At 44.2% G+C, this 26,904-nt stretch overlaps 1 protein-coding gene and 1 long non-coding RNA gene across 8 annotated transcripts in view; one reads left to right on the top strand and one right to left on the bottom strand.

The window, feature by feature from the left end:
* Nucleotides 1–23,122, top strand: part of SLC25A20 (solute carrier family 25 member 20) — a 33,233-nt gene extending 10,111 nt beyond the window's left edge. For all 4 annotated transcript variants that reach the window (XM_037528741.2, XM_054693932.1, XM_037528732.2 and 1 more), the window contains 7 exons: nt 4,085–4,212; nt 7,571–7,661; nt 19,910–20,027; nt 20,722–20,794; nt 21,163–21,272; nt 21,763–21,887; nt 22,303–23,122. In XM_037528741.2, the coding sequence (XP_037384638.1) occupies nt 4,085–4,212; nt 7,571–7,661; nt 19,910–20,027; nt 20,722–20,794; nt 21,163–21,272; nt 21,763–21,887; nt 22,303–22,365 (708 nt within the window). In that variant the 3' untranslated portion in view covers nt 22,366–23,122. The remainder of the gene's footprint in view (nt 1–4,084; nt 4,213–7,570; nt 7,662–19,909; nt 20,028–20,721; nt 20,795–21,162; nt 21,273–21,762; nt 21,888–22,302) is intronic.
* Nucleotides 574–26,904, bottom strand: LOC119259770 (uncharacterized). Of its 4 annotated transcripts, XR_005128556.2 has the most exons (4): nt 26,431–26,904; nt 26,154–26,286; nt 25,797–25,914; nt 20,659–22,485 (listed from the first exon to the last, which is right to left on the bottom strand). It is a non-coding gene; the product is annotated as an uncharacterized LOC119259770 (long non-coding RNA). The 4 variants fall into 4 exon arrangements; XR_008551288.1 differs by lacking the exon at nt 20,659–22,485 and adding an exon at nt 574–860 and having other exon boundaries at nt 26,154–26,904; XR_008551286.1 differs by having other exon boundaries at nt 26,154–26,904.

The raw sequence follows: 26,904 nt of genomic DNA, 5'->3' as shown, positions 1-26,904 counted from the left end.
ACATTCACAGGGTTGGTTTGTTACCCCCCTGGGGGTAAAGGTGACATTGTATAGTTCTGCTGGAGGTCTAGCCCATGTCTGCAGCTTTCACTGTGCCCTCCTGTACCCTCCTGTCATCGCCTGTTCCAGAGTCTGATAGTTCTAGCTACCATTTTATTTGGATGATAGAAGCTAAATAAAATAGCTCTCTCTTTCAAAAGGTAGAAACTAGATCACAAGGAGTTAGTGAGAATTAATTAGAGTGAAATGGAAGAAAATACAAATCTGGTTCAATCAGTTGTCTACAGGGATCAGTGTCAGAAGTTTATGTAAAGTTGTAAAGTCTGGAGGAAAAGTCATTCAGCCTAAGGAACAATAAGAAAGGCCAACAGGGTCTCCAACTCCCAGACAAGGACACCAAATTGGTTTCAGGTTACTGGATGATTACATAATACTTTTAAGATCATTGAGTGAAAACATGGGATTTTAAAAAAGTTTTAGTTATTAGTGCTTACTTCTTTAGCACATGTGTGAAAAGACCTTCTTGAGAACCACTCCTTTGCTTTCTAAAATAAACTCTCCTGAATACTCTATTAAGTAGATAGTCTTTATTAAATATACAGAAACTGAGAAGTCAGTGTCACCCAGATAAAGAAGGGATGCTGATAAGTGATGAATTCAACAGTGGGGGATAAGTTAGTCCAGGGTTCTTGTGGGACCCAGATGTGGGAGGAAGATTTTGGGGGAAGGGACTACCTAACCACCATGTGCAAGATGGTGCTGCCTTTTCTTCTGTAAGGTGCTCCTTTCATCTGTGCTCCCCAGGGTCGATTTTGATCAGTGTCACATAGAAACCGCAGGCCTGTTCAGAGTCCTTTGCCCTAATGGAAGAGAAGCAGGTTTATATGCCTCTTGGTCAACAAACATTATGAGCACCTGTGTAGCAGCTGAACAGTATGCCGGGTGCTAGGAGGCCTCAGAGAATGGCTTGTATAAACCCAACTCCTTGTAGAATTAAATAGGCTTCCTTAAGTTCATATTTGAATGTGTCCATGTTTTTTTTTTTGTTTTGTTTTGTTTTTTTTAAAGATTTATTTATTTATACAAGCACTGGGTACAGTCAGAAGCGCGGGAGGGTGAGAGAATTCACCAGAGCCAGAGGGGGGAGCAGGGCAGGCAGAAGGACGGAAGTACACTGCTGAGGGGAGCAGCGGGCGGCAGGAGAGGTCTGCGCGCCATGCGGGACCCTCCTCCGGTGGCCGGGGAGCAGCCAGGGATTGAACCGACGCTGCAGAGGCTGCGGGCAGCTTCGCAACCCAGCGCTCAACCGCTGCGCCACCTGGGAGGTCCATGAATGTGTCCATGGTTTTTGCTGTACCAGGCAGCTCTCTGCTTTCTGGAGCTGCCAGACAGCCAGAAGTCTTGGTTGTGCAGCTGGGTGGGTGTGCAGCACAGTGAAAGGAAGGGTAAAGGAGTTGTTGGGAGATGTGGGCTTGCCTCTTGTCCCCCAGGACCTGGGCATCCATCTGAGGCCAGGTGAGGAGCTGTGGGAAGAGCTTGATTCTGTGCTGTTTTGTACATCAACCCCTGAGCCTTCTGTCTCACTCACCCTTTCCTGTCTACAGCCTCTGTACTTTGTTACCAGAGTCTGCCTGAGCCTATGGCATTTTTAGACTGTTGCAGATCTAGAGTTGCCCCACGTACAGTTGTGCCCTTTTGGTTCTGGAAAGAACATCTGTTGTGAATGCCCAGGGTCTGCAGCAATGCAAATTCTCCAGCCTGGATCTATCGACCCTCCCTGTAAACAGCGCCACTCATTCTCTTGCCATCTTCTGTAAGGAGCAACTTCAATGTTTTTTGTATTTGTTTTAAATTGTTTTTCCTTATTTTGTATTAAAGGGATATCAGCAGTTTGTTACTGAAAGGTAACTACCAGATATAACTACTACAGAAAGTGCAACTACTTTTAGCTCTTTCAATTGTTTGTGCTGTTTCTACCTAGTTACATAATAAACATTTGCTTCTGTATTTATATATTTTTGCTTTAGTTTCTATTTGTGATAGATAATTTTAACTCATATTATCTATCTCCGCTTCCCGCCCTGATCATAACATTTTATCACACACCTTAATTTTTAATTCCATTCACTTTTCATGATTATAACTTTTTATATATTTTTATGTTAACTAAGTAATATATTCTGATATGCATTTCATTTCTTGTGCAGCTTTATTTTTCTTGAGGTTACTTTAAAATTGTGTCAGTTTCTCTTGCTTATTTTTCTTTAATAGATGTCTTTATTATCTAGTAGCTGAAATACTCTATAACCTCTTTTGTTTGATTTTACACACTCCTAAACAGTTAGAATCTGTTGTTCCAATGTGTGTTGTTTTATTTTTTCTGGAAATATCCCTTCTGGGGATGTTTCTACTCTCATGTAGACTGGCTGCTTCCCAGACCTACTATATCTAAGACAATCCTGGAAATCCTCCCTTGGGCTGAATGTTTGGTCTCTGTGGCCCCAGATCTTCCTCTTCCCTGGTTTATTAACTTTGTTTAATTGGAATAGCTGTATATTTATCTGTCTGTATTTTGGCTACTATATAGTATTTTGGCTACTATATACTTCATTTCCAAAGTATACTGTGAACACTGATGTGACACATCTTAGTACTGTTTTTTTTTTTTTTTTTTTTTTATAGAGGCATGCTTTATTTATTTGTTTGCTGGTTTCTTTGTTTGTTTTGTTTATACATGCACTGGGTACAGTCAGAAGCGCGGGAGGGCGAGAGAATTCACCAGAGCCAGAGCGGGGAGCAGAGCAGGCAGAAGGACCGAAGTACACTGCTGAGGGGAGCAGCGGGCGGCAGGAGAGGTCTGCGCGCCATGTGGGACCCTCCTCCGGTGGCCGGGGAGCAGCCGGGGATCGAACCGGCGCCGCAGAGGCCGCGCGCAGCTTCGCAACCCAGCGCTCAACCGCTGCGCCACCGGGGAGGCCCTTAGTACTGTTTTTAACAACTAAAAAAAAATCCCTCAGAAAATTTCTTAATCACCTATTATTTCACCCCAGGGAAGAGAGATCACACTGTACATACTGTTTTGTAGTTGGCTTCCCACCCCCACCCCTACTTAGTAGTCTCTTCCCATGTTACAATGTGATCTTATGGCTGTGTGATGGTCCACTGACAGAATTTCGGTGATTTGTCTCATTGATCTCCTATTTGGGAACTTTTTAAAGCATTTTAAAAGGACAGGTTTATTAGGAAAAAGAGAAAGAAAAGAGAAGCACTGCACAGTCATAGGTGGGCGGAGAGCTCCTACTGCTGTTTTGAAAGGAAAAAGGTTTGTGAAAAGAAACACCTGCATAGTCACCGTGGGCTGAAGAACTGCCTATTTGAGAACTTTTAAGGAAGTTCATTCCAAAATGTTGGTAACTTGGGCCTCCCTGAAACAAAAAAGTTTCAGCTATCAAGCTATCGCCAGCCACTGCAGCACGACGAGTTCAATCCCCGGCCAGGGAGGTGACCCACATGGCCCACCAGACCTCTCCTGTCTCACCTGCTGCTGCTCCTCTCAGCAGTGTATTTCAGTAGATCCGCCTGTTCATCTTCTCACTCTGCCTCTAGTGAATCCACTTATACCCCAGTTCTTGTATGCATAAATAAAAATATACCTTTATACAAAATGTTGGAACCTTATAAATGCCTGGTGTCATTTTTTATATATGTCTGTGTGTGCGCGCGTGTGTATACATACATATGTATATACACATACATATGTATGTATACACGTGTGTATATATGTATACACACATATATGTATCTATGAATACACACATACATTTGAGTAATTTATTTGGAATATACTTCTAGGAAGAAATTTCCTGCTGAAAGTGTATGCTACTGTCAGATTGCCTTGCAGAATGGAAAGTGTTCTCAGTTTTTCCAGCATTGTATAAGAGGACAACTATTTCTGATAAATGTGAAGATTTTCTTCCTTTTAAAACCTCTCTTTGCTTGAAGGAGAAGTGAAAGAAGGCAGCCACACATTAGATGAAGAGTGGTGTTATCTGTAATCAACTTCTGCTTCTGTGGTTCTTTGCAGGGTATCACAGGACTATACCGGGGCATGGCTGCTCCCATCATCGGGGTCACCCCCATGTTTGCTGTGTGCTTCTTTGGGTTTGGTTTGGGGAAGAAACTGCAACAGAAATCCCCAGAGGATGTGCTCAGGTAAGTACTTTCAGGCCTGAAGAACTTGATGCTGTCCTGCCTGGTGGTATGACATGAAATAAAGGAAAGAGCCTTGGTGGGCCCTGGAGACTGGCTCCTGAGAGCTCTGCATTGGGAAGGTACTTGAGCTTCCTTTGCCTTGTGAACCAAAAGGGAAAAACCAAGCTCTTTTTCTTACTTGTAGCTGTGCAAGTGTCCTTTCCTTTCCTTTTTTTTTTTATTTGATAATTAACCTTCTATTTTGGATATAAAAAAAGGGGGAGAACCCTTAAAATTTTCATAATTTCTTCTGTGAAGTAGTATCTCTTTGGATGTTAGTAATACCAAACCCTACAGGGCTGTTGGGAGATCGGAATGCTAAAATGTGTGTAAAATGCTGTGAGCAGTACCTGGCGCTACAGTAATGACAGCCACAACTTTGTTTTCTACCACCTGGTTGGGACCAGAGAAGGTTGCAACTTTTGTTTCACTTAATTTTTACTATATATAATTATAATTATTTCAGTTATTGGTTTCTCTTTTATTTTTTTTAAAGATTTATTTATTTATGCATATAAGAACTGGGGTGTAGTCCAGAGGTGTGGCGGAGAGGGGGAGAGTATTCACCATAGACAGAGTAGGGAGCAGAATAGGAGGATTGACTGAAATACACTGCTAAGGGGAGCAGCAGGTGAGACGGGAGAGGTCTGCTGCGCCATGTGGGTAGCTTCCTGGCCGGGGATTGAACTCGTGCTGCTGTAGCTGTGGATCGCTTCATAAGTTGCATCATAACTGCTTGTGCCACCAGGGAGGCCCTGCTTTCTCTTTTTTCTTTTAAAGATTTATTTATTTAGGCATACGAGAACTGGGGTACAGGCCAGAGTGGGGGGGGGGTAAGAGGATTCACCAGAGACAGAGTGGGGAACAGAACAGGCAGAATGACTGAAATCCACTGCTGAGGGGAGCAGCGGGCAAATCAGGAGAGGTCTGCTGCACCATGTGGGTATCTCCCTGGCCGGGGATCGAACTTATGCTGCAGTGGCTGTGGATAGCTTATGCAGTGGCTGTGGATAGCTTCATAGGTTGCGTCTTAACCCCTTGCACCACCAGGGAGGCCCTCTGGTTTCTCTTTTAAAAAGAAATATATTAGCATATTTCCTTTTGATAAACTTTAAGAAGTTAGATTTGGGTATAAAGAGGCAGATGAGTCAGAATTATAACGAAGAATTTACAAAATAATTAATGAAAATGGACCTCTTGGGATGCAGGGTATTTGGAATGGCTATGAGATGTCAAGGTGCCCTCAGTCTGAGATGTCTAGATGACAGCTCCAAGGAATGACTGCCAGAAGCACAGGACCTACAGAAGCCAGCCAGACTTGGAACTTGAGTGCGGAAGCCTAGGGCACCAAAGGATTATTTCTTCTCACTGCTTTATGCCATTACTTCAGGCTGAGAAGAGTCTAGAACTGGAGATGATGTAAAATATAAATGGAGTTTTGAATGTGCTCAGCTTCTGCGGTCACAGATGGTCCTAAATGTGGGTATGCGAGGGTTTCTTTTGAAGCTGTGTTTGACTATTGGTAGACCAAATGACCTTAGGCACGCATCCTCTCTGAGTACCTCATCTTTTAGCTCATGTGCCAGCTCACAGCTGTACCAGGGCCATGCACAAGGGCCAACTCTCTATGGGTTGTGTTCTCCATGCAGTCACATCAGCTCTCAAAGAAGCACCCTTTCTGCTTGAGCAAGACTATGCCATTCAGCATCCCACTCCCACAATCCTGTTATGTTCCGAATCCTGAATGTCAGCCCTGCCATGTTTGCCTCCCTGCAGTGGTGTTTAAGGATAGGAAAGGAGAATTCCCATGGCCTTGGGGCAGAGCACAGGGAGATCTAGCACTCACAGAAGCATCCCTGGGGTAGTGGTGAGGTTTGGCAGAATGGGTTATGCAATTGGGGGGTCTACATGTTACCCTGTGCATACACAGTGGTCCCATTCAGAGGAAAGTCCCCAGTCCCAGAATTGGGACCTGTACATGACTTAGAGTTTGGGCATCCTGGGAAGAAAAGAACATGCTTATTTCATGAGGGGACATTTAGTTGCTGAAAGGGCTCCCCTTGACGACAGCAGTGAAAGTTGAGAATGTGAATGAGGCCATGTGTCTCTTGTGTGCTGAGCTTGCTTGCCTGAGGTAAGTTTGTGAGCCCTTCCTGGGGTGAGTGCATAGAAAAAACAGCACTGTTGAGATTGATGTCTCTTGCCTAGAGGGAAGGACCAGCAATGGATGTCTTCTTATCCCCATTTGACATCTGTTTCCCAGGATTGGGCACCTTGTTGTGTGGGACCAGCATGAAAGCTCAGCTGTCAGAAGCTTGGGGTCAGGAGGGACCTGAGCTCTGCCAAGAAATGAAGTTTTTCATCAACTCTTGCTAAGTTGCAGAGACTTGGTTGAAATGTGCTCCATTGTCTCCAGACCATGCTAGTATTGCTCGTCCCAGAAAGAAAAGGAAATTCCAGAAGTAATGGCAACTGTAAACTATAGTTGTTAGGAGCCTCACACCTCTCTAACTACTCAGTGTGCCTCATTCCATGAGGCCAGGGTGAGGATCCATATCTCTGACTGCTGGACGATCCTTCCCTGCAGAGGACCACAGGACTGACTATTACGCCTCTCTGGGTGCCATCCCTGTCTGGACCATATTCAGCATCTTAAAGCACATTTCTTGGCCTGGATGCCCCTGAGCTCATGGAGATGGCCACAGCTGTTCTCTCCTGTTTTGCTGCTGTCCTGCTTCAGGTTTTGTTTTGTTTTGTTTTGTGGGACCCTCGCCGGCGGCCAGGGAACCAACAGGCACTGCAGAGGCTGCGGGCAGCCTCACAGCCCAGCGCTCAACTGCTGCGCCACCAGGGGAGGCCCAGTCCTGCTTCAGTTTTGCCTTGAAATAGTCTCAGGTTCTTAGTGACCCAGAGGAAGTGAAATTGGAAAGGAATGGAGGTCAACTGAGGTCCAGATCCTGGCTTAGAGTTTTTTGTTTGTTTGTTCTCACAACAACCCTGAATTTTACAAATAGGTAATCGAGGTTGCATGAACACTAGAAATGCATGCATAGTCATTATGCATGGCAGGGCTGGGAGGGAAGCCATGTCCTTCTGTAAATATGAGTGAGTATGCAGGTAGGCCTTCTTGTGACCAAGCTCCAGTTGCTCTTGGCATTGAAACTTGGGCCTGGGAAATTTGACATCAGAATACACCTAAAAATTGGCTTCCGCCCAGTCCAAGTACTTATTTTTTCTTACAAACTTATCCTCTTTGCTTGGATTTCCTTTGTTGTTGGTAGTCATATGAACTCATCTCTGTTTTTTGTTTCCAATGCAGCTACCCCCAACTGTTCGCAGCTGGGATGCTATCTGGAGTTTTCACCACAGGAATCATGACCCCTGGAGAACGGATTAAGTGCTTGTTACAGGTAAGTGTGATCTGGGGTGGGGGGCTGTGAATTGGTGGCAGGCAAATAGCTTTTCCCATTCAACATACAATTTTGTGTGGATGTTTATGTCCTTTCACCCTTTATAAAGACATCAGGTCAGGTGTGCACAACAGTTTCAAGGTTTCCAGGAACTTGGAAGTAATCACAGTAGAATCAAGAATAGGGAAGCACATTCCATATGATCTAGCAATTCCACTCCTAGGTATTTACCCAAAGGACACAGAAACATCAATTCCAAAGAGCACCTGCACCCCTATGTTTATAGCAGCACTGTTTACAATAGCTAAGCTTTGGAAACAACCCAAATGCCCAAAAATAGATGACTGGATCAAGAAGATGTGGCACATATATACCATGGAATATTACTCAGCATTCAAAAAAGATAAACACATGCAATTTGCAGCAACATGGATGGCGCTGGAAGGGATCATGCTCAGCGAAATAAGCCAAAAAGAAAAAGAAAAATACCGGATGGTCTCACTCATAGCAAGAATCTAGAAAACTTAAGTAAGGGACCAGGAAAATGAATATAAGAAAGTGAAAATCAAAATCAACAAAAAACTATGAACCAGAGACACTTTTTGGGGGGTGGGGGGCGGGAGGGGAAGGATTGGGGTCAGAATGGGGCATTTGCAATTGTATGGGGGAATATAAAAATAAAATTTATTATAAAAAAAAAAAAAAAGAATAGGGAAGCATAATAAACCAACCAAAATGACACACCTATGTCAGCCCAGGCTTATCCACCTTTATTAGCAGATACTTCAGTAATTCTGAAAGATAAGTCATGTCTCATCAGAGGTGGAAGGGAGTCTGCTGCTGCCCACCATGTCCTGTGTCCCTGCCAATTGCCCAAAACCTCAGTGCTCTTAGAGTGCCTGACTTGCCGTCCAGCAGAACACAGGGCTCTTTAGCACACAGTGCTCCTTTTAAAGTAGAAATGTTACTGCCTTTTTCCTTTTCATGGGTGAAGTAATTTAATATGCAACCCTTGCTAGAAAATTTTAATACTGGAGGGCCTCCTTGGTGGCGCAGCAGTTGAGCACTGGGTTGAGCACGGGGCTGGCCGCAGCCTCTGCAGCACCGGTTTATTCCCCCGCCGCCGGCGAGGGTCCCACCAAAAAAAAAAAAAAAAAAATTTTAATACTAGAGGTGCACAAAGGAAAAAAATATGTATTTATTACTGATGATAACACCTCTTTGAGGTAACCACTGTTATGTTTGTGTGTGAATTTCTCTAGTCTTTTTTTTTTTTTTAAGATTTATTTATTTATTTATTTATACAAGGACTGGGTACAGTCAGAAGTGTGGGAGGGTGAGAGAATTCACCAGAGCCAGAGCGGGGAACAGAACAGGCCGAGTGACGAAATAACACTGCTGAGGGGAGCAGCGGGCACAGCTGGAGAGGTCTGCGCGCCATGTGGGATCGTGGCCGGAGGCCGGGGAACGAACTGGTGCTGCAGAGCTTGCGTGCAGCTTCATAGCCCAGCACTCAACTGCTGCGCCACCAGGGGAGGCCTAATTTCTCTAGTCTTTTTGGTAGGCATGTGTATTAAGACATGTTCTCTTTTGAAACAGAATTGGGATAATGTGCTGCAATATGCTTTAACTTTTTTTATTTCTTTTTTTATTTTTTTAATAACATTTTTTTAATTAATTAATTTATTTATATAAGAACCGGGGTACAGGCCAGATGTGCAGGAGGGTGAGAGGATTCACCAGAGATAGAGTGGGGTACAGAACAGGCAGGCTGACGAAATACACTGCTGAGGGGAGCAGCGGGAGAGGTCTGCTGTGCCATGTGGGACCCTTGCCGGCCGGCCGGCAGGGATCAAACCCGTGCTGCAGAGGCTGCGGACATCTTCACAGCGCTGCCCTCAACCGCCTGTGCCACCAGGGGAGGCCCCTTGCTTCAACTTTTTTCACTTGTATCATTTTGCTATGTGCTTTTTTCCCTTGAGCATCATTTTCTTTTTTCTTTTTTTTTTTAAAAAAAAGATTTATTTTATTTATCATACAAGAGCGGGGGTGTAGGCCAGAGGTGCGGGGCAGGGGGGTGAGAAGATTCACCAGAGAAAAGAGCGGGGAGCAGAACAGGCAGATCTACTGAGCTTCACTGCTGAGGGGAGCAGCAGGCACAAAAAGAGAGGTCTGTTGCGCCGTGTAGGTTAGCTCCCTGGCCAGAGACTGAACTCATGCTGCCGAAGGCCACATAGTGCTGAGACTTAATCCCTTGTGCCACCAGGGAGGCCCTACGGGACCATCATTTTCTGCGTCATTTTCATTACTACTCTTCTGGCATTATGACAAATTACATGCCACAGCAGAGATTTTTGTCATAAGGTTTTGCACATATACCTCATTATTTCCTTAGGACAAGTGTCTAGACTTAGAATAAGTATGTTTAGAGGTATGTATATTTTAAGGTTTTTAACACACATTAGTGACCCTTCTATAAAAGCCTATTGCTTTCTATTCCTATCAATTATGCAGCAGACTCTGTAGCATCTAATTATAATCTCTGACAGTTTGATAGGTCATAAATGTAGTTTTACTTTTTTATGCTTTTAATTGTTGATGAGCTTAATTATTTTGATGCCTATTAGTTGTTGCTTTTTTCCTTTGTAAAGTGGCTATATTCTATGCTAATTTTGTTTTCATTGATTTATAAAAACTTAGGACATACTAAGATTATTAATTACTTCTGAGTGGCAGGTCTTCATGGTTTGCATTTGTTATTTAATTTTGAGATAATTATAGGTTCATGTTAGGTTGTAAGAATAACACAAAGAGGGCCTCTCCGGTGGCACAGCGGTTGAGCGCTGGGTTGCAAGGCTGCCTGCAGCCTCTGCAGCACCGGTTTGATCCCCGGCTGCTCCCCGGCCACCAGAGGAGGGTCCCACATGGTGCGCAGACCTCTCCTGCCGCCTGCTGCTCCCCTAAGCAGTGTACTTCGGTCCTTCTGCCTGCTCTGTTCCCCGCTCTGGCTCTGGTGAATTCTCTCACCCTCCCGTGCTTCTGACTGTACCCAGTGCTTGTATAAATAATTAAATCTTTGAAAAAAAAAAAGAATAACACAAAGAGGACCTCACGGTGGCGCAAGGGGTTAAGACGCAACCTATGAAGTTATCCGCAGCCACTGCAACATGAGTTCAATCCCTGGCCAGGGAGCTACCCACATGGCACAGCAGACCTCTCCTGCCTCGCCTGCTGCTCCCCTCAGCAGTGTATTTCAGTCTGCCTGTTCTATTCCCCACTCTGTCTCTGGTGACTCCTCTCACCCCCCACACCTCTGGCCTGTACCCCAGTTCTTGTATGCATAAATAAATGAATCTTTAAAAAAAAAAAGCAACACAAAACAAAGAAGGAAATAATACAGAGAGAGCCCATGTACTCTTCAGCCAATTTTTCCACAGGGTAAAACTGTGGCGCAACCAGAAAATTTTCATGGATACAGTCAAGGAATAGAACATTTTCATTTTGCCAAGGATCCCTCATGTAGGCTCTTTTAGCCATGCTAATTTCCCTTCCTTATGTGTGCCCTTAACCACGACAATCACTATTCTGTACTCCATTTCTTTAATTTTATTTTTAAGAATGGAATCATACAGTGTGTAAATTGCATATTGACTCTTTTTTTTTTTTTTTTTTCAAGATTTATTTATTTATTTATTTATACAAGCACTGGGTACAGTCAGAAGCGCGGGAGGGTGAGAGAATTCACCAGAACTGGGGTACAGGCCAGAGGTGGGGGGGGTAAGAGGATTCACCAGAGACAGAGTGGGGAACAGAGCAGGCAGAAGGACCAAAGTACACTGCTGAGGGGAACAGTGGGCGGCAGGAGAGGTCTGCGCGCCATGCGGGACCCTCCTCCGGTGGCCGGGGAGCAGCCAGGGATCGAACCGGCGCTGCAGAGGCTGCTGGCAGCTTCGCAACCCAGCGCTCAACTGCTGCGCCACTGGGGAGGCCCGCATATTGACTCTTTTTAAACTTCTCTGCATTCATTCAGATCGTTGCATGTATCTGAGGTTCACAGGGCAGATAGGTCACAAAATGTTTAACTTTTCATCCATTAAAGGACATCTGGTTATTTCTAGTTTTTAGATACTGTGAAAAAAGATGCTAGAAACATTCATGTACAGAGATTGTTCTGAGAAAATATGTCTTCATATATCTGGGATAAATGTCCAGGAGTACAATTACTGAGCCATGTAGTAGTTACATGTTTATTTAAACAGTTTTTTCTATAGGTATTCTGTTTTTCTATAGGTATTCTAAAAAATGAAAAAACTGGTTTTTTAGAGTACCTATATCATTTTACATTCCCACCGGCAATGAGTGAGTAATCCCAGTTTCTCTACATCCTCACCAACGTTTGGTGTTATCACTACTTTTAATTTTGCTCTTGGCACTGAGATTCCTGACCTGGGAGAGGTGTGTATCTCATTTTAACTTGTATTTCTCTAATAGCTGAAGATTTGAACACCTTTTATTTATTTATTTATTTGTTTGTTTGTTTGTTTATACATGCACTGGGTACAGTCAGAAGCGCGGGAGGGTGAGAGAATTCACCAGAGCCAGAGCGGGGAGCAGAGCAGGCAGAAGGACCGAAGTACACTGCTGAGGGGAGCAGCAGGCGGCAGGAGAGGTCTGCGCGTCATGTGGGACCCTCCTCTGGTGGCCGGGGAGCAGCCGTGGATCGAACCAGCACCGCAGAGGCTGCAGGCAGCTTCGCAACCCAACGCTCAACCGCTGTGCCACAGGGGAGGCCCTGAACACCTTTTCATGTGTTCCCTCCTCCTCTGTTTTCAGAGATTGTGTAGAATTTGTATACATTCTTCTTTAAGCACTTGGTAGAATTTTACCATCTAGCCTTGGAAATTTGGGAGGAGTCGCCCTAAAATTATGAATTCAGTTTTCTTTACAGTTACAGGACTATTAGATTATTTCTGAACTATAAGTTATAGTTTTTCGTGTAAGTTGTCACATTTGTATGTAGAATTGTTTGTAGTATTCCCTCGTTACCCTTTTGATGTTCCCAGTCTTTGGTGATTATTTTCTGTGATTTGTGGCTTTAATTTGTGATCTCTCTTTTTTCTTTGCTAGCCTCAGTAGAATCTGTCATTCTTTTTCTCTATTTTCTTTTTTCAATTTATTTTTTTATTTTGTTTAACTCGGTTTTTTTGTTTTTTAAAGATTTATTTTTATACATGAGCTGGGGTACAGGCCGGAGGCATGGGAGGGTGAGAAGATTCACTAGAAACAGAGCAGGGAGCAGAACAGGCAGACAACAGAAATACACTGCTGAGAGGAGTAGCAGGCGAGACTGGAGAGGTCTGTGGCACCATGTGGGATTCTTCCTGGCTGGCTGGGATAGAACCCGCATTGCCGAGGCTGCGGACAGCTTCACAGCGCGGGGCTCAACTCGCCGAGCCACCAGGAAGGCCCTTTTTTCCCCCAATTTCATTGACTTCTGCTAGTATCCTTATTATTCCCTTCCTTTTGCTTGTTTTGGGTTCAGTTTTTTCTTTTAAGTTTTTTGAGGCGTGAGAGCTTAGTTTATTGATTTGAGGCTTTTCCTTTTTTTTCTAATTGTGCAGTCAGTGCTATAAAATTTCCCCTCAGTACTGTTTTGCTTTGTTGCACAAACTTCAATATATGGTATTTTCATTTTCAGTCAGCTCAGTGTGTTTTCTAATATCCTTTGTGACCCATGGATTACTAAGAAGAATGTTGTTTATTTTCCAAGTGTTGGAGATTGTTTTCCATTTGATTCCATTGTAATCAGAAAACATAACCCGTATAATTTAAATTCTTTTAAATTTCTTGAAGTTAACTTGAAGGCCCTGGAGATGGTCTGTCTTGATGTTGATGTTCTGTGGTACATAGAACCAGGTGTATCATTATTAGAATGTGTATTATGTTGTCATTTGACAGTATTCTATAAATGTCAATCAGTTCCTATTGGCTAATAGTGTTGATGAGTTCTTTTCCATCCTTACTTTCTGTCTAGTTGTTTTCTATCAATTATCCATAGAAGGATTTGAAATTTCCAACTAAATGTGAGTTTGTTTGTTCTTCTTTTGTTCTGTCAGTTTTGCCTCACATAGTTTGTAGCTTCTTTGGTGCACACACATTTAGGATTGCTGTGTCTTATTGGTGGATTAACCTTTGAACCACAATATAATGTCCTTCTTATTATCATTATATAATATCCTATATTTTTGCTTACTGTGTTGTTCTTGCCTTCCTGATATTTATCTTTTATTATTTTATTTCTGTTTTGGGTTTTGTTTATTGTTTTCTTTTTTTTAGAGAGCTTTCTTTAGCCATTTTTTTTATTGTAGTTATGTTGGTGACAAATTCTCTTTGTTTTCCTTTACCTTGAAACTCAATTTCCCCTTTATTCCTGAAAGATATTTTTACTAGATATAGGGTTTTGATTGGCAGTTCATTCTTTTCCGAACCTTAAAGATACTATGCCACTTTGTTCTACCCTCCCTGATATCTGCTGTCATTCTACTTGCTTTTTACTATAGATAAGATACAACTTTTCTCTGGCTGTTCTTAAGATGGTTTTCTTTGTCTTTAGTTTTCCGAAGTTTATTTGGGATGTATCTTGGGGTGGATTTATTTTGGTTTATACTGTTTAATATTCATTAAACTTCTTGAATCTATATGTTTATGTTTTGCCAAATTTGGGAAGTTTTAACAATCATTTCTTCTAGTATTTTTTTAGCTCCACCTTTTCTCCTTATTGGGACTTTGAGGATATTGTATTAGATTTTTTTGTTATAATACCATAGGATTCTGTTAATTTCAGTCTGTTTTCTTTTTCTTGTTCAGATTGCCTGTTTTCCATTTTTCTTTTTTTTTTTTCAAAGAGGCATGTATTTTTATTTATTTATTTGTTTGTTTATTTGTTTGTTTGTTTATACATGCACTGGGTACAGTCAGAAGCCCGGGAGGGTGAGAGAACTCACCAGAGCCAGAGTGGGGAGCAGAGCAGGCAGGAGGACCGAAGTACACTGCTGAGGGGAGCAGCGGGCGGCAGGAGAGGTCTGCGCGCCATGCGGGACCCTCCTCCGGTGGCCGGTGAGCAGCCGGGGATCAAACCGGCGCCGCAGAGGCCGCAGGCAGCTTCGCAACCCAGCGCTCAACCGCTGCGCCACCAGGGAGGCCCTGTTTTCCATTTTTCTACCTTAGAATTCAACATTTTCCCCCCTCTATTTTGCTGTCGAGTGAGCCATCCACTGAGTTTTTTTAATTTGTATTTTTTAACTCTTAAATTTCCATTTTGTTCTCCCTTATATATTCTATTTCTATGCTAAGACTTTATTTCTTTGCTGTGGCTCTCTGCTTTTTCCATTGTTTCATGCATATTCATAATTGCTCCTTGAAATATTTTTGTCGTGTCTGTTTTAAAATCTTTATCAGATAATTCTAATGTCTGTCATATTGATGTTGACATCTATTGTTTTTTTTTCTTTCAGTTTGAGATCTTCCAGATTTTGGGAATTTCCCATGGAGATTTGGATATTTGCATATTATGTTGATACTCTGGATCTTTAAACTTTCTGTTGTTTTTTTTAAAGATTTATTTATTTATGCATACAAGAGCTGGGGTATAGGCCAGAGGTGCAGGGGGTGAGAGGATTCACCAGAGACAGAGAGGGGAACAGAACAGGCAGAATGATTGCAATACACTGCTGAGGGAGCAGCGGGTGAGACAGGAGAGGTCTACTGCGCCATGTGGGTTTCTCCCTGGCTGACCAGGGATGGAACTCGTGCTGCAAAGGCTTCAGATTGCTTCATAGTGCGGTGCTTAACCCCTTGTGCCACCAGAGAGGCTCTAAACTTTCTGTTTTGAATGATCTTCTTTGATACTGCTTCATCAGGGAAGGGAAGAATGTTGCCTTGTTACTGCCAGGTTGAAGTAGAAGTCTAAGTTCCCAACTGGGCCTCTGTTAACATCCAAGTGTGGGGTACTTTGTACTGGGTCAATGAGGGAGTTTCAGTGACTCCACTGACACATGGGACTGGAGGGTACCATTACCAGCCATCAGAGATAGAAGTCCTACTTGGCCTTCCCTGCCTTTTCCCTAGCAGCATGTTTGGTGCCTTATTACAGTCTCACAAAGGTAGAAGGTGTAAGATGACGTAGATGGGGGTGAGCCCACAGTTTTTTTTTTTTTTTTTTTGTGGGGTTTGGCTGACCAAGGGTATTTATTTTCTAAAGATTTTCTGTCTTTCTAGTCTGTCCCTTTCCTGGTTCTCTGTCTAGAGAAATGCAGACATTTGTTAGAACTTTTTTTGTTCTGTGCTTGTTGGTGTTCCTGAGTTGCCAGTTTCTTCAGCTCCGAGTCTGAGATACAGCAAATAGAAAATCACCATGTCGTGCCTCAAGTCCTGGGCTGCCATCTTCTGTCCAAACTTATTCTTCCTGTGTTTGCTTTTAAAATAATGTCTGTGGGCCTCCCAGGTGGCGCAGCGGTTGAGCGCTGGGTTGCGAAGCTGCCCGCAGCTTCTGCGGCGCCGGTTCGATCCCCGGCTGCTCACCGGCCACCAGAGGAGAGTCCCACATGGCGCGCAGACCTCTCCTGCCGCCCGCTGCTCCCCTCAGCAGTGTACTTCGGTCCTTCTGCCTGCTCTGCTCCCCGCTCTGGCTCTGGTGAATTCTCTCACCCTCCCGCGCTTCTGACTGTACCCAGTGCATGTATAAACAAAACAAACAAACAAATAAATAAAATTAAACATGCCTCTATTAAAAAAAAAAAAGTAAGTAATTAAAATAATGTCTGTGGTTTTTTGGTTATACTTAACAGGAAGAATAGGAAAAGGTACCTCTGGAAGCAGAAATCCATTTATTAATTTTGACTTAGGGAATGTTTGTTTTCAGGAGCCTTGTTCATCAGTCTTTTCCCTCATGGCTTTTACTGTTCTGTCTACTTTATACCGGGAGTCCTTTTCTGCTTCTGCATGAGATATTCCCTATCTGTACTCTTTTCTCATACTTCTCCACTCTACTAGGTGATTACCACTTTTTATCTCTCCTCACTTCTCCAATTCCCATCCTCTTAGTGGATGATCAGGTATCCTACTTCACTGTGAAAACAGAAAACACCAGAAGAGGACTTCACCAGATGCCCTCCGCCTCTACTCTCCCAGCGGCCCCTGCTGCTGCGTCCACAGCTGCTCAGCTTGTTTCCACCCAGATGGCCCATGCCTAGTGGAGCCTACCCTCTTGTGTATCCAAAGATGTCACATCAACAACTCTTCTCTCTCCCTCAGTCTCAGTTTTTACTCACTACTGAATTGTTTGCATCAATAAATAAAATGTTTGTATTTTAACCTTAAAAATAAATGCTTTTCTATTTTTTCTTTATCAATTTCTGTGCTTCATGTCTTTGCACCCTTTTATAGCAAAACTCCTTGAAAAAGTTTTTTTTCCTGCTTACTGTCTCTATTTCCCCTTTTCTAATTGTTAAACCCACTTTAATCTGGCATTTACCTTACAACTCCAACAAAAGTGCTTTTGTCAAGGTCACCAGTTATCTTTATATTGTCAGTATTCAGTTCTTGGTCTTCATCTTTGTTGATCCATTAATTCAGCTTGGCTCAGCTGATCCCTTTTCCTCCTTGAAATGCAATATTCACTTGGCTTCTCTCCTGATTTTCCTCCTACCTACTTGCTCCCTCTCTGTCTCTTGTTAATTTCTTATCATCTTCTCATTCTTTTAATGTCCACGTATACAGGGCTAAGAACTACTCATTTCCCTCATTTCTCCTTGTCTCATGACTTTTAGATACCATCTATATACTAATGATTCTCATATTTCTCCAGTTAGACTTTTTGCGAACTCCAGACTAGTTTATCCAACATTTCTGTTTGGATAATAGTAGATACTTCAAAGTCACTATGTGAAAACCTTAACTCCTGGTCTTCCTCTAGAAGTGTCTACTCTACATAATATTTTCTTTTTTTTTTTTTTTTTTTTTTTTTATAGAGGCATGCTTTATTTATTTGTTTGCTGGTTTGTTTGTTTTTTTTGTTTATACATGCACTGGGTACAGTCAGAAGCGCGGGAGGGTGAGAGAATTCACCAGAGCCAGAGCGGGGAGCAGAGCAGGCAGAAGGACCGAAGTACACTGCTGAGGGGAGCAGCGGGCGGCAGGAGAAGTCTGCACGCCATGTGGGACCCTCCTCCGGTGGCCGGGGAGCAGCCGGGGATCGAACCGGCGCCGCAGAGGCCGCGGGCAGCTTCGCAACCCAGCACTCAACCGCTGCGCCACCGGGGAGGCCCACTACATAATATTTTCTGTAGCTCAGTTGGTGGCAGCCATCCTTCTAGTTGTTCAACCCTAAAACCCAGGAAACCTCCTTGGTTCTTCTTTTCCCTCAATGTACATATCCCATCTGTTGAACAGGTAAAATGGTTTTCAGTGTATCCCAAATCTCTTCCTTCTTATCACCTACACTGCGGCTACATTGCTCCAGGACTCCTTCATTATGGGCTGGATGACTATATGGGCTTCCTCACTTGTTTCCTTGCTTGCATTCTATACTTAAGAGTGAGAGGATTTTTTTTTTTAAGATTTATTTATTTATGCATACAAGAGCTGGAGTACAGACCAGAGGCATGGGGGTGGGGTGAGAGGATTCACCATAGACAGAATGGGGAACAGAACAGGCAGATTGACTGAAGCACACTGCTGAGGGGAGCAGCGGGCAAGCCAGGAAAGGTCTGCTGTGCCATGTGGGTTGCTCTCTGGCCAGCTGGGTATTGAACTTGTGCTGCAGTGGCTGCAGACAGCTTCATAGGTTGTGTCTTAACCCCTGTGCCACCAGGGAGGCCTGTGAGAGGATTCTGTTAATATGTCAGTCCCATCCCCCATCACCTTTTTCCCTCCATCACTGTGAATCTGCTCAACCTCTTCTAGTCACATGGGTGTTCATAATTATTCCTCAGATACCGGCTTTATATATGCTATGATCATTTTGGGAGTTATTTTAAAAGAAGCCATTAATATTCCATTGGCATTGTCTTAGATTTATTATTTTTAGAAATATTGTCATATTTTTAATTGGAAACTTATCCCAACCAGAAATATGACTTTTTATTCACTCCTCTTTTATATTCTTTTTTTAAAAATATTTATTTATGCATACAAGAGCTGGGGTACAGGCCAGAGTTGCGGGGAGTGAGAGGATTCACCAGAGACAGAGTAGGGAACAGAACAGGCAGACTGGCTGAAACACACCGCGGAGGGGAGCAGCGGGCAAGACAGGAGAGGTCTGCTTCGCCATGTGGGATTCTCGCCGGCTTGCAGAGGCCGCAGACAGCTTCCCAGCGTGGCGCCCAACTGTCTGCGCCACCAGGGAGGCCCGGAGGCCCCCTCTTTCATATTCTTTGGAGATGTTTTGGAGTTTTATTTATGTAAATCCTATTTCTTGATGCACATTATTTTATTGCTATTTTATTTTATTTTGTATTTTTTAAAGATTTATTTATTTATTTATTTATTTATTTATTTATTTATTTATTTATTTATTTATACAAGCACTGGGTACAGTCAGAAATGCAGGAGGGTGAGAGGATTCACCAGAGTCAGAGCGGAGAGAAGGACCGAAGTACACTGCTAAGGGAAGCAGTGGGCGGCAGGAGAGGTCTGCGCGCCATGCGGGACCCTCCTCTGGTGGCAGGGGAGCAGCCGGGGTTTGAACCGGCACTGCAGAGGCCACGGGCATCTTCGCAACCCAGTGCTCAACCGCTGTGCCACCGGGGAGGCCCTTTTATTGCTGTTTTAAATGGGATTCTTTTTCATTATCTTTCAACTTGTTATTGCTAGTATGTAAGAAAATCACTGGACTTTCAGTTTAATTTCTAAGTGTTTCTCCATGGAACTGTGAAAACTGAACTCCCTTTCCAACTTTAATTACTCTTTAGTTTACACACCTGTGTGTTCACATTCCTGTTGACACAGTTCTTTGCTGTGGATCCTGCATAGGGGTGTCCTTCTTATATTATTTGGTGTTAGCCCTGGCTGTCCTCAGACTCTTGGCTGTTAGGCCCAAGTCTTATTTCACCGCAACTTCTACCAATATTACACTTTCTAAATACTTATTTTCATGTATAATACATTGCATCACTTCATAACCTTTTGTAACCTGCTGAGTCTTTGACTTTGATGTTACTATTGCCAACTGGATGACTCCCTTCTCTTAGATTCAGGCTTCTTCAGGGGAAACTAAGTACACTGGTGCCATGGATTGTGCAAAGAAGCTATATCAGGAGTCTGGAATCCGAGGCATCTACAAAGGAACTGTACTCACTCTTATGCGAGGTAACCTTTGACACCCTCTACCTGAGGTCATCATGGGACTTGGGGTGTATCTATCACCAATGGCCTTACAGAGATGGCCTGAATTGTCAGACTAGTCTTGGCACTATACAGGCCACAGCTCTGTCATGGTTAGCATTGTGTGTCCAGTTTTAGGCTGTCTCAGCTTTGGCCACTGTGGACACAAATGAAGGTGAAGGGGTCTTCCATCCTTCTGTGAGGCTGATCCTCAGGGGTGGAATCATGACAGTGGCAGTTGGAGGTGAGTGGCAAACAGAAACTGAATGAAGGGATAAGTGAGAAGAAACAGTGACTTAGGAATAGCGAGTCTTGCCCTTGTTTTAAGAGGCATGTCCTGCAGGGGTGGCTTCAGGAAAAGTGAGGATAGCCCCTGCCTTATTCTGAGATGCACCTTATACGGAGCTCAGATGCTAGCTGTGGTTATGACTGCTTGTAATGGGTATGTCTGGGGAAAATATGCCATGTATGTTTGTTCTCATTCACACCAAAGATGTCCCAAGCAGCAGCTGATCTACGCAAAATAATTACTGAAAATAGGAAGTGCTGCTGAGGGACTTCTTGGGATACCTTGAAGGGTCCAGTGCCAAGTGTAGCTCTTCTAAATTAATGAAATCTGAACTTATATAGTCTATATAACTTTATGTCATTTAATTCACCTCTTTCTTGCTACTAACAGATGTTCCAGCAAGTGGGATGTATTTCATGACATATGAGTGGTTGAAAAATATCTTCACTCCAGAGGGAAAGAGGTGAGGAAAACAGAAGAACTTAGAAACCTCTTGGCCCAGTCATGAGTAGGTTGCCCTTTCCTGTGAGTGGGTCTGAAGGCAGAATAGGACATGCTTCTGGCTCCATATAGACTTTTCTTTCATTGCTGCTGATATCCAGCAAATATTGCTTACTCTGTGCCTCACCCAATAAGGCAAGTATTTGAAATGAGTGCTTGAAACCTTCTCCAAGGAGTGGGAGCCGCCATGTCACAGGATCTCTGACCTTGGACCTCCTCCCTCCAGCTAGTTTCTCCATCTCTGTAACTGCCTTGTCTGACACAGGAGGGATGGTCTGATGCCTGTCTCGCAGCCTTTGTCTGACTGGGGCTCTGGTTGGTATTCTGCAGTGTCAATGAGCTCAGCGTGCCTCGAATCCTCACAGCTGGGGGCATTGCAGGAATCTTCAACTGGGCTGTGGCTATCCCTCCAGATGTGCTCAAGTCCCGCTTCCAGACTGGTGAGTGGAGGGGATTGTAGGGTAGATAGGGGTGGGGATGGAGTAGGTCCCTAAACAGGTTGCCCCTGGGGTAGAGAGCTCTTAAGGCCCTCCGCAAACACATTTTCTGTGGCAGCCCTCAGCATCTGTCTGGTCAGCATTCTCCCTCATAGTCATTTGTGTTCTAGGAACGCTACACTCATTTTCATCTTGGCCTAAATACAAAATAAATTGAGATGACAAGTCAAATTCATTTTCCTTTTGCCACATGAGCAGAAAGATTATTTCCTTCTCCATCCTCATCACCAGTAATCCAGGCATTTGTATCTGTCCCAAACTATGTTGTATCTGACAACAAACTATGTTGTCTGAGATCTGCTCCTAGATGACTTGCAAGGTGTCCTCTTCCTGATGCTGTTACATTGTAGAAAGACTTAGGTTTTCCCTGTGTGGGTCATCATGGTGAGATTAGAAACTTCCTGAAGCCTTAAAAGTTGGGTTCTGTCCACAGCACCTCCTGGGAAATATCCTAATGGTTTCCAAGATGTGCTGAGGGAGCTGATCCGGAATGAAGGAGTCACGTCCTTGTACAAGGGCTTCAATGCTGTGATGATCCGAGCCTTCCCAGCCAATGCGGTAAGTGGCTGGCAGGGATTGTGCTTTCCTTTCAGGGCTCAGAACTAGGGTGCAGGTAGACTGACTTTCATCTGCTCCTTGGATTGGATTAGGGACCCAGTTTTCCCAGATCCTGTCCTCATCCAGAGCTTCCTTATTTGCTGCCATTCCTCAAGCTGTTAGGATGATCTGAACTTGGGATTCTCTGAGGCTACAGGCTTTGATTTCCAGACCTGACCATGTCATAAGTGGGCATTTGTGGGATATGTATTTTGTTCTCCTCTTAGAAATGAGAAAGCACTACTTGATTTTCTGATCTGGGTGGAAGTGAGGTTCTGGAGGAGTTCTTATAGGACCAGTCAGGCATGGTGCTAGGGGTCTCTGTAAATAGTCACATCTTCTGCTAGCTTATCTCTTCCTTCCAACCCCTTTTCAGGCCTGCTTCCTTGGCTTTGAAGTTGCCATGAAGTTTCTTAATTGGGCCGCCCCCAACTTATGAGGCTGAAGGCGGTGCGAAGCTTTTGGATGCTTGAAGCTGTAACCAAGGAGGAGCAGTGGGCAGGACTAAACCGTCCTGAAGGGTGAGGGGTGGGGGATGGTGGGATCTCAGCTCTGTGGACTTGAAGAGAACATTGCCTTAATGACATCCTTGTATAACTTGGCGTACCATTTTGAAACTTGAATTCACTCTAGTCAATTTAAGGGATCTCAGGAGAATTTGGATATGGAGTAAGTAGCTTCTAAACCAAATTCCACCTGTGGCCAGAGTGCTACTAGTGATCGCTAGCCCTACTACACCCAAAATACTCCTCAGTCTCTCACTGAAAACACTATGCATGTTTTCAGCCAGCTGACCAAGAACTAGATCTCTACCCAGGAACATCCACCAGTTTCCAGGGTGCCACCTAGTCCTGATCTGCTCATGGGGCTGTAGACTTCATACTCGAATCTGTCTTTCCAGCTCGACTGAGCATATGTGCCTAGGTGCAGATAGCCTGTTAACAATCAGGCTGGGTCTTTTTTAATGCATGCAGGCAATCAAAATTAAAACTAGTGTAGCGCAATTTCCCAGGAGTACCTGGAGAGTTTTCCCTCCTACTCTGAGAACAGAGTTGAATCAACAGTCCCAGTCTACTGAAATAAGTAAGAAAGCCCAGGGTGTAGGAAGGCTCTTTTTTTTGCACATTCTTTTCTCATGAGAGCACCTTATTTTAACAGGAAACAATAAACATTATTTCTAATTTTTGCATTGTGTGCAATTTTTTTTGTATTTCTTTTGAAGCATTTCAGGAGGTAGCTTGTGGCCTTGGCGGAGGCCAGAGGGATGCAGTGCCCTTCCCTGGATATTTCAGACCAGCAGGAGAAAGAGGAGGAAGTTTTGGCTGGCCCAACTTTTGTTAACCATCCCAACTCCAGCAGCTTGAAGGAAAGGAGGTGGGATGGGGTGACTTGATTGGTAACTTCCCACAGCTCTCAGTGCAAGCCTGGCATGACAGCCCTCCGTGGGCATCTGAACTAATGGATGTAGTAGAGTCAGTTATTCTAAATGGTCAAAAGCAGTCCTGAGTTAATATGTGCTTTGGGGTTGCTGTGTGGTCTGATGTGCCAGCCTGGTTGTACTAATGGACTGGTGAGGCCCAGGTGTGCCAGAGGAGGTGAGGAAGTCAGAGTGGAGAGTCACAAATCTTGGCAGACTGCAAGACTATTGGAACTGGCCTTCTGGCAGACACATTTACAGTCCTGTTGGCACTTTCCCCCTTACTGCAGATGCACAGAAACCCTTGGACTTTGGCTTTAGAACCATCACTCTATGTTACTGGGCTAAAGGAGCAGGGACTCGCCCCCATCTGGGACGGGTGTGACCAACCTAGCAGGAAACTGAAAAATTGGGGATTAAGGAAGAAAGTTTTATTTCTGGGAAGATATTTCCTGATGACCAGATAGGAATTATGGTGAAGTGAAAAATAAGACTTTTTAGAGATGAAAATTGTGTGCCCTCTGCCTGGGAAGATTAATTTAGTGTGACATCTGTCCCCTGTCATGCTACAGGATGTCTTTGTTAAATCTCTTACTAATTTTGATGGCTACATATGTGTTTCCTGAAGCTTTTATTGGCACCAGTCTATGAGACTGTCCTGAAACCTTGGCCTTTGCCCAGGAGCCCCTGTGAGTGCATTTGCATTCCAGCCATATGCCAGCTATTTCCATGGCTCAGAATCACTTTTAAAGTCTCTGCTTCTGGATAATTTGCCCTTTGAAGCAGCTTTCATTTTAAAATGGAATATTTTGGCTCTTTGATGTTACTGATGGTAGATTCTTTACTCCTTTAGGTATTTAATAGATGTTAAGTAATAGGGAAGCCCCTGGAGGCATATTTGTGAAGGGAGCAGAGCAGATTGTGAGTAACTCCCTCCTGGCTGGCACTTCCTTTTCATGATGCACTTTGAAATGCCACCTGTTCCTGATGTGTGTCTTTTTTCCCTGCTGGGGGTGAGGATGGGGAGATATTTAGACCCTCCTCAGCAATTTCTCTGTCACAGACAGCCTTAAGTAGAAGCCAGACAGCGATTTTTAAAATAACTAGCTGCTGTTAATAGCCTCACCAGGCACAAAGAAGAGTATAATTGGGTCAAAGGTGAAAGACTGAGGGCTGGTTGTTGCAATGCCAGCCTTTAGAAGCAATCATAGCACCATTTCTGCTGGGAAGTCATACTATCTCTACCCATAGTTCTTTCCCCACAGTTCTTTAAGACTGGAATCACCTATGCTCTTTCTAACCTTGACATGGACTCATTTTCTTTTTTTTTTTTTAAAGATTTATTTTTACTGGGCCCTCTCTGGTGGCACAAGAGGTTAAGCGTCAGCACTATGAGGCTATCCGCGACTACTGCAGCACAAGTTCGATCCCAGGCCAGGGAGGTGACCCACATGGCGCAATAGACCTCTCCTGCCTCGTCCACTACTCCCCTCAGCAGTGTATTTCAGTCACTCTGCCTGTTCTGCTCCCCACTCTGTCTCTGGTGAATCCTCTCACCTCCCGCACCTTATTTTTGCATACAAGAACTGGGGTGTAGGCCAGAGGTGCAGGGAGTGAGAGGATTCACCAGAGATAGAGTGGGGAGCAGAACAGGTGGATCTACTGAAATACATTGCTGAGGGGAGCAGTGGGTGAGACAGGAGAGGTCTGCTGTGCCATGTGGGTTAGCTTCCTGGCAGGGGATAGAACTCAGGCCATGGCAGTGGATCTTTGCAGTGGTAGCAATGAGACTTAACCCCCAGGCCACAAGGGAGGCCCTGACATGGATTCATTTTCATTTCTTTATCACTATATGACTTACTGTTTAATGGGTATGGATTTTACCCCCTTTACCTGATTTTGTAATGGAAATTGGAGTCCTAACTGTACAGATGCCTTTCCACCTTTAAAACATGAAACCTCACAAATGGGCAGACTAGAGAGAAGAGTTGTAAATTTGCCTTTCCAAAGGTTTAGTTGTGGGATTGCTTCAAGTGATATGGCTCTCTATGTGCAGAGGTGCAGTGGAAGTCACACCCATGTTTCCTGGGTATGGGCTGACTCCTGGAAATCTTGGAACGGTTAATATTCCCAAGAACAGAGGAAAATAGGAACCCTGTCCCTCCAACCCCTCACTGCCTGTCCTTAAGTCTTCATATTCTGAGATCAAGAGGACAACTTTGAAGCATAAGATACTAGTTCTGAGACTGTGGGATCAGGAGAGCAATTTCAGTGACACTGCTTGCCATGTAGAAATTTATCATTCATGTATTCAGTAAGACTCTCCAAGTGTTTGCAATAAATACCCAGCAGAGAACATGCCCCTTCCCTCACAAAGTTGATGGTCCAAGACTCCTTCCAATGGTCAAGGAATTTGTTCAGGGAGACATAGCCATTTGGAATCATAGGCCTACCTGGCATAGAGCCTGGGCTGACTTCTGTGCCAGGAAGGATCGGTTGCTTCTGCTTTCAGACGCTCAGTTCCCAGCAGCACTGAGCTCCTGGGTGTGTGCCAAGCCAATATGACAGGTCCTGGTGAGGATTTTAATTAATACTGGGTAATTACCAGGTGGAGCTTAACTGTCCCAAATGCCTTTCAGGTTCCCAAGCCTATAGCTAGTTACACTCTGACTAGAGGAGGGAGGACTCTGTCCTATGCCAACTGGGACTCTGGTCAGCACCTTGGCTGTGGCATCCCAGCTAGTTACCACCTTTTTCTGTTCCCTTCCAATCTGGTGTGGCTGAGAAGGGCAAGTTGGGAAACAGCCTACCTCTGGCCAGGGGCAGAGGATAACAGCGCTTTGTGGTCAGCTCAACATTCATGCAGTGCTGGCTCAGGACCCACAGTAGAGTGTGGGAAAAGAAGGGGTGTGCAGACCAATACCAGGATGCCTGGTGGGAGAGCTGGAAAGGAGGAAAACACGGGTAGTTCCTGCCCTGGGCCTCATTCCCTTTTCTGTATAGGTTTAGCTTGAGTGAGTTCTTCCAGACTTATTTCTCTGTTTGTGGCTCCCAAATTACAAATTACAGTATCACTGAAATTCTTACCACCTACAAGATCTTCTCCGTTTGATATATCTCATAGACCTCCAGCCATACTTCTGAGGGTACCACTGTTGGTTATACCCTGATTCTATCCAGCTACCAGGGTGGTCCTGACTACCAGACCTGTACTCTTGCCGTCCTCTGTCCCCAGGCGACTTTTCTCCAAATCTTCCTGTTTGGATCCTACTCAGGCCTTCCAGTCGGCTTGATTGTCACCCCCTAAAGTAGATCCTCTTGCTTTCCACCACAGCTGGAGCCACATTGGGGTGGTAACTATGTTTGCATCTGGCTCTTGGCCGTGTCTCTGGTGCGAGCAGTGCTGGCAAACAAGTTCTTTAGAGTGTGTTGAAGAACAAACGAAAAGTCTTCAAGACGAGTCGGGAGACGCCAACGACGCCGCTTACGCGTAGACGGCTCGTAACCTCATTCACAGATTCCACTCCGGGGCCTCGACTGCAGGGCTCGCCCCGGGCGGGC

Source organism: Talpa occidentalis, unplaced genomic scaffold (genome assembly GCF_014898055.3).
Source record: "Talpa occidentalis isolate TD23 unplaced genomic scaffold, MPIMG_talOcc4v2.1 talOcc4.10, whole genome shotgun sequence".
Lineage (NCBI taxonomy): Eukaryota > Metazoa > Chordata > Mammalia > Eulipotyphla > Talpidae > Talpa > Talpa occidentalis.
Note: the sequence above shows the minus strand (reverse complement) of the source record. Positions and strands in the feature narration are given on the sequence as shown.